Below are 6,131 nucleotides of genomic sequence, written 5' to 3'. Positions count from 1 at the left end.
ACTTATAATGTGTAGAGTGACCACCACTTAGTACTAGCAATGTTGTCTGGATTGCATGTTATATTTTAAAATGTGTGAGTGTCTGACCACTTGTTAAATTGAATCCCTATGGTAAATTCATCAGCCATTGCCTATCAATGTAGACAGGATAAAGTCAAAAGCCTTCTCTAAGACTGTCTTCAGCTTTCCACTTCTCATGGGCACATAGAAACTCAAGAAGAAATGAGTTTTGTTTTGTTGCTTTGTTGTTTTTTCTTTCCTTTCTTTTCCTTATTTCTTTTCTTTTTGATACTAATGACTGAACCCAGGAGCTCATGCATGTGAAGTAAGTGCTCTACCACTGACTTACACACCACGACTAGCTCCCCACCTCAACTTACACAATCAGCTGGTGAAATGGCTAAGATTAGAATTCAAATTTTAATACCCAGTCTGATTGTATTACACTTCAGTTCTTCAGTATTCATTATTTCCTAGGAGGCAATCCCAGCACAGCCAGCCAACTTCACCCATGCCCCTTGCCGTCCCAGTAGACAGGAATGCCCTTTCTCACTGTCATTCTACTCTTCCCTGTGTGTCTTCTCAGATTTTACTCCTAATCTTGTATGTTTGCGGTAATCATCCACACATCCATACTCTCCTTTTCTGCTTGCTTATCTTCTATATCACTGAGTTAAGATGCTTTTCCAGGAGACAGTATTTGGAATAAGAGTAGGTGTGTTTTAATTTCAACTTTATGCTTGTTTATCTCATAACAATGTGTCCTGCCTACTCAAGCGTGTTCTCTCTCTCTCTCTCTCTCTCTCTCTCTCTCTCTCTCTCTCTCTCTCACACACACACACACACACACATACACACACACAGAGAGAGAGAGAGAGAGAGAGAGAGAGAGAGAAAGAGAGAGAGAGAGAGAGAGAGTGAGAGTAAGTATTTTATCACAGAGAAAAGCATATTCAGAGGAAGTGTCAGTGCATGGGAAATATTTTCTGGTAGTTCTTGGCTTTCTGTAGTGAGAAATGAAGTTTATGATAATAAGCAGAAGTATCACATCCTCCTGAATAAAAAAAGACACTGAGATACGTGATCACAGGGTCGTGAAAAACCACCTGCCACCTATAGTCATGTTTATTCACTGCATACCAGAATAAATGGGATTGTTTCTGATTTGTAAGATTTCCCCATCTCTGATTCTGGTCCACAAGTCACACTATTGGCTCAAGTTGATTCTTTCAGACTTGTTTTACAAGTTGGGTTTTAATTACATGGGATTTCCTCCTTTGGCTTCAGGTACACAGAACATGAAAGAGTCATTCAGTTGAGAGGGAATCTCAAAGCAGTAGGACACACAGAAACAAGGACCTCTTCGTTATTCAAGAGTAAAATGTATAGGTAAGACCTGCTTTTGACTCTGTAGCTTTATAAATTTTGCTGTGTCTTAAATCATGCAAAATGCAAAGATGTTTAAGTAATTTGGGCTGGATAAAACAATTACAGTCACTTCTTTGAAAACTTTAGTGAAACTGATGGAGATCGTTTAAGTAATGTCCCTGATGTTTAGATAGCAGGCTTAGTTGATTCTCTGCCTTTTGGAGTGGGGAGGGGATTTGCTTAAACCAAATGAATAAACCTGAGGAGATGACTTAGCTTTACTACATTATCTTTAAAGAAGGATTTTTTTGTCATGTCTCAGTTTACAGAAACTCAAGTGTGAACGTTGAAAATATATAATCAGTAAAAAACTTTCTCTGTTGCTTTAGAACATTTTGAAATTTAGATATTTTGATTCCTAACAGTATCATCACTAGCTACTAAATATGACATGGATCTTAAAGTCCTTCCTAAGAAGTTAAAGGCAGTATTTGTCCATATTTTATGCAATAATAGTATTTCTAGTTTTTTTTTAGTTAGTATCGCTAATATTTAAGAAAACTGTCATCTCTCCAATTTTCAGTTTGATTGATGATCAATTATTTTCATAAACATTTACATAAAAAACAACTCCTAACCTGCCTTCAGGCAGTACAAGCTTAGTTAAAATAATGAAAATCGTTACAGAAGTGTATATATTGTACATATATTGTGCATTTCTATTAGCTAAAAAAAAAAAAAAAAAAAAAGATGCATCACCCTAACTGAAAAACTATGCTAAAAGAAGGGTCAATAAAAGCAAGTGCACTATGTAGGTGTAAGTACAGTTGAGTTTTTCTTTAATCTCATTAGAAACAGAAGAAACAAAATTAAACCATATTGAATAATAAAAACTCATGTAAGAGTATATATATATATAGTATTTTATATATATACATACATATATATATAGTGTGTGTATGTGTGTGTGTGTGTGTAAATAACATAATAACATAGTGAGAAATAAATGGCACTCTACATTTCCAGCAACAGCATAAAAATAAATTACCTCATATTGCTCTTGGAATTTTGGTTCCACAGAAATATCCCAAGATATCCCAAAACTCTACATTTGACCACAGTTTGCCTCTTAAACAAGCTGTTTCTACTGTAATCGCTTTCTTTTTGTTCATTAGCATGAAATATTTACAATCCATAATTATGCTAATTTGACAAAATTCTGAAATTTGAGAATGCTTGCCTGGGAGACAATGTACTCCATCAACCTGAGTAAAGCTTAGGACTTCCAGGGTGCAGAGTTGGGGAAAGTATTCAAATGGCACAGGGAGTTCTTTTAATAAATTCCATTTTCCCAGTTCTTCCACACACTCTGAGAGAGGTCAGGGCATCCCATCAGGTAAGGAAAAGGGAACAAATTTTTATAATATACTTTCTAAAGGTATTTCTAGGCCATTTTTACCTAATGTTAGATACATCTTCGGGTAACTCTGAAACCTTTCTGTTTGACAGTGGGCTTTCTTGGGATATTTGATTGATCCCCTATATGCATTGAGCTCTCAGATTTCACCCAAGCTGCCCTCTCCTGAAGGTTGCACAAATGGTGTGATCCTTTCTTTATCTATGTTCCTGTCTCTCAGGACAGAAATCTCAAATCAGGCCCTAGAACCTAGGCGCTTTTGTTGGGGATAATTGTTCCCATTTAAGTGCTGTGGTATTCCAGGATTTCTTAGGTCCATTCAGACTATTCATAGCCACCAGATTTCATAAAAGTGGCAAGATGAGGCTGAGATTTAGAAAGCAGGGTGATTATTTTTCAAGTCAGGATTCAAAACACAGTCTAAAGAAAAACTTAAGGTGCATGAGCACATCTCAATTCAGGGACAGACAGGTCCTGGCAGAGTTCCTCCATTCATAACAAACCACATTTCCTTTCTCTTCTCTTTTGTCACTGTTCATGATACAATTAGCTGAATATGGAGACACGCCAAAGGTGATCAGAATAAGGGTCTGTAATAAGAAACTGGAAAAACATGAGATGAACTGAAAATTGAATCTGTCTGTATTCAAATGTGTTTTACACCTTCTCTATTGTTTCCATTTTGGTCTCTGAATTGTTTCGGCTTGCAAAAATCCATGTTTAGATTTGTAAATCATTGGGCAGAGGTTTATTTATTTATAAATCTAGGTAGGTAAGCACCAATATGTTTCTGTGGTCATGGAATCCATCTAATATTGGAATGGGATGGAGAAGTGATGATGTCATGATGAAACAAAGAAAGGTCAGCTCCTGTTTGTCATCTAGGGTTAGACATTTTATAGCAAATTAGTTCATATCTATTGTCAATTTGACCACCAGAAATCACTTATAAGAAATTTCTTTAAAATTTCATTTTTTTCCCTGAAACTTAAACTGTTTTGTAACCCATGAAATCTGCAGGTGGTGCCTCTAAAGTATGTCTACCCAACCTTAACATTTGAAGGAATAAGACAAGACACACATGCTTCCTCTTGCTGAAACATTATCATCAGTGTAAGGACATGTAGAATTATCTTCACTTAAAAAGTCCTGCAACATTTCTTGTTTTAACATGTACCCTCCGTAGTAGCAGAACTTTCCTAAACTCTTCTTTATACCTGCACCTATCTTCCATCCTTTTTTATTTTCAATTTTTGTTATGATAGATATTATTATGAACTATAACACATATAAAGTCCAATTACAAATGAGCACAGACAATAATAACATACTAGTAGCATAACATATGAGTGAAAAACACTTAGAACTTTTTTATCTTAAGAGAATGATAAATATCTTAGGACACACATAACATATGCTGATTTAAGCATTATATAATACATACAAGCATCAAAATACCATGTGACACCCTATAAACATATTTTCCTTATATATCTGTTAAAGTATGTAAAATATGTAAATGATAATAAAATACAGAATGAGATACTCTTCTTTTAAAATTCTTTATTGAAAATTCTTCTTTAACATATATTTTGATCATATTCTTTCACTATGCTACTCACTTAACTTCTTGTTCTCTCTCACTCACTCTTTCTTGTTCTCTCTCTTTCTTTCCCAAAAAACCCCTACAAAACAAATAATGACCATCAAAAACAAACAAGACTGCAAAACAAAAACGATAAATACAAAACAAAAAGCACACATACACACAAAATTATGGAGTATATCTCCCTGCACATGGAGCCTTATTTGAAATGTGATTGGTAGATCAAGTGGCATTCCCCTGAAAGAAACTGATGTTTATTTTTCCCGGATACATCAATTGCAAATAGCTTCTTGGTCAAGGGTCAGGTTTTCCTTCTCTTTTTATACTATTGGATAATTTCTTTATTTACATTTCAAATGTTATCCCCTTTTCAGATCTCCCATCCAGAACCCCCTCTCCTACCCCCTTCTTCCTGCCTTTATAAGGGTGTCCACCACCCACTCACTCCTGCCTTCCCGCCCTGGAATTCCCCTACACTGGGGCATTGAACCCCCTCAGGCCCCAGGGCCACTCAATACACCCCTTTTCTCAATGTTCAGGTTTGCCTGATATGAATTGTAAAGGTCTTGCACATGCTCTCAGGGTCACGTGTATCAGCATAGTTGTATCTGGAAGACACTGTTTTTCTAGAGTCATCCTGTCATCTCTGCTTCTGACAATCTTTTGGCTTCCTCTTCTGAACAAATCCTGAGCCTTGAAGACAGGGGTTTGATCAAGACATCCCATTTAAGGCTGAGTGCTTTAAAGTCAAAACAAGCTACTTTTAAATTGAAAGTCTTTAGCATTCATTCAAAGATAAATACAAACATAATATTTGTAACACAGACTTACTATATAGCAGTTTAAGTGAATAATTCAGATGCAAATCAAATATAACTCAGAAAAATGCTAAATAATAGCAACACTATAACCAGACACTGCGTTACAGACAACTGAAAAAAAGAGCATTAAACCCTTAATGCTTGGTTGACTATAAGATAGGAACAGGAAGCCAGACTAAAGATGAAAGAATAAAGGGATATAACCTGTAATGTCTTATTTCTTTTACAAAAAATAAAACTAAAAGCTAAAGTGGCAAGACGTTAGTAATTTTCTATTCTGGATGCTGGTATACAGTTATTCATTGGGCAATTATGCTGATAAAGTTGGGCTTACTCATAACAATAACCTATAGAGCATTTCCAAGTCATACAATTTAACCCAAAATATGCCTAAATATGCATATGCACAAAGTTAGACCTGTATGTACAGTTAGAAACGGTACTTTTATGTGAGCTTACCTGATATTGAAGAGGCGTGGCTTGGTAGATTTACAAATAAATTAAATACACTGAATGCTTTTAAATTTACAGAAGATTCAAAATAATAATTCTAGTAAGCAAAGTAATGGCTTCTTGAAACTGTGGACATTTTAAAATGACTTTATGGATAATTTAAATTTACTTAAAAGAAATTCTATCACTGATGTCCGTGCCCTGTAGGCCACCTACACAAAACAACCATATCTCCAGCTCTCCTCTCCTCACCTTCTTCAGTGTAAACTTGTTTGTCTGTGGGCTTTCAGTGTAATGTGTTGTCTGTGGTGTGATGTCTTAATGTCCGTCTATTGCCACCTTTGGGACATATCTTGTATAAAACATAACTCCTATTTTCATAAATGCATAAAATGTTCATCAAAATTGTCCTGTGAAGTCTGTAATAAAGCGTCCACAATCCTAGTTGTCAGGACTACATTCTAAG

At 35.5% G+C, this 6,131-nt stretch overlaps 1 protein-coding gene across 1 annotated transcript in view; it reads left to right on the top strand.

Annotated features, from left to right (window-relative positions):
* The first annotated feature begins 1,271 nt into the window (after positions 1-1,271).
* Tmprss11d (transmembrane serine protease 11D) overlaps positions 1,272-6,131 on the top strand; it is a 52,874-nt gene continuing 48,014 nt past the window's right edge. The window contains exon 1 of the mRNA XM_034509496.2: positions 1,272-1,389. Coding sequence (XP_034365387.1) covers positions 1,382-1,389 — 8 coding nt within the window. The 5' untranslated portion in view covers positions 1,272-1,381. The remainder of the gene's footprint in view (positions 1,390-6,131) is intronic.

This window comes from Arvicanthis niloticus, chromosome 7, assembly GCF_011762505.2.
Source record: "Arvicanthis niloticus isolate mArvNil1 chromosome 7, mArvNil1.pat.X, whole genome shotgun sequence".
NCBI lineage: Eukaryota > Metazoa > Chordata > Mammalia > Rodentia > Muridae > Arvicanthis > Arvicanthis niloticus.
Note: the sequence above shows the minus strand (reverse complement) of the source record. Positions and strands in the feature narration are given on the sequence as shown.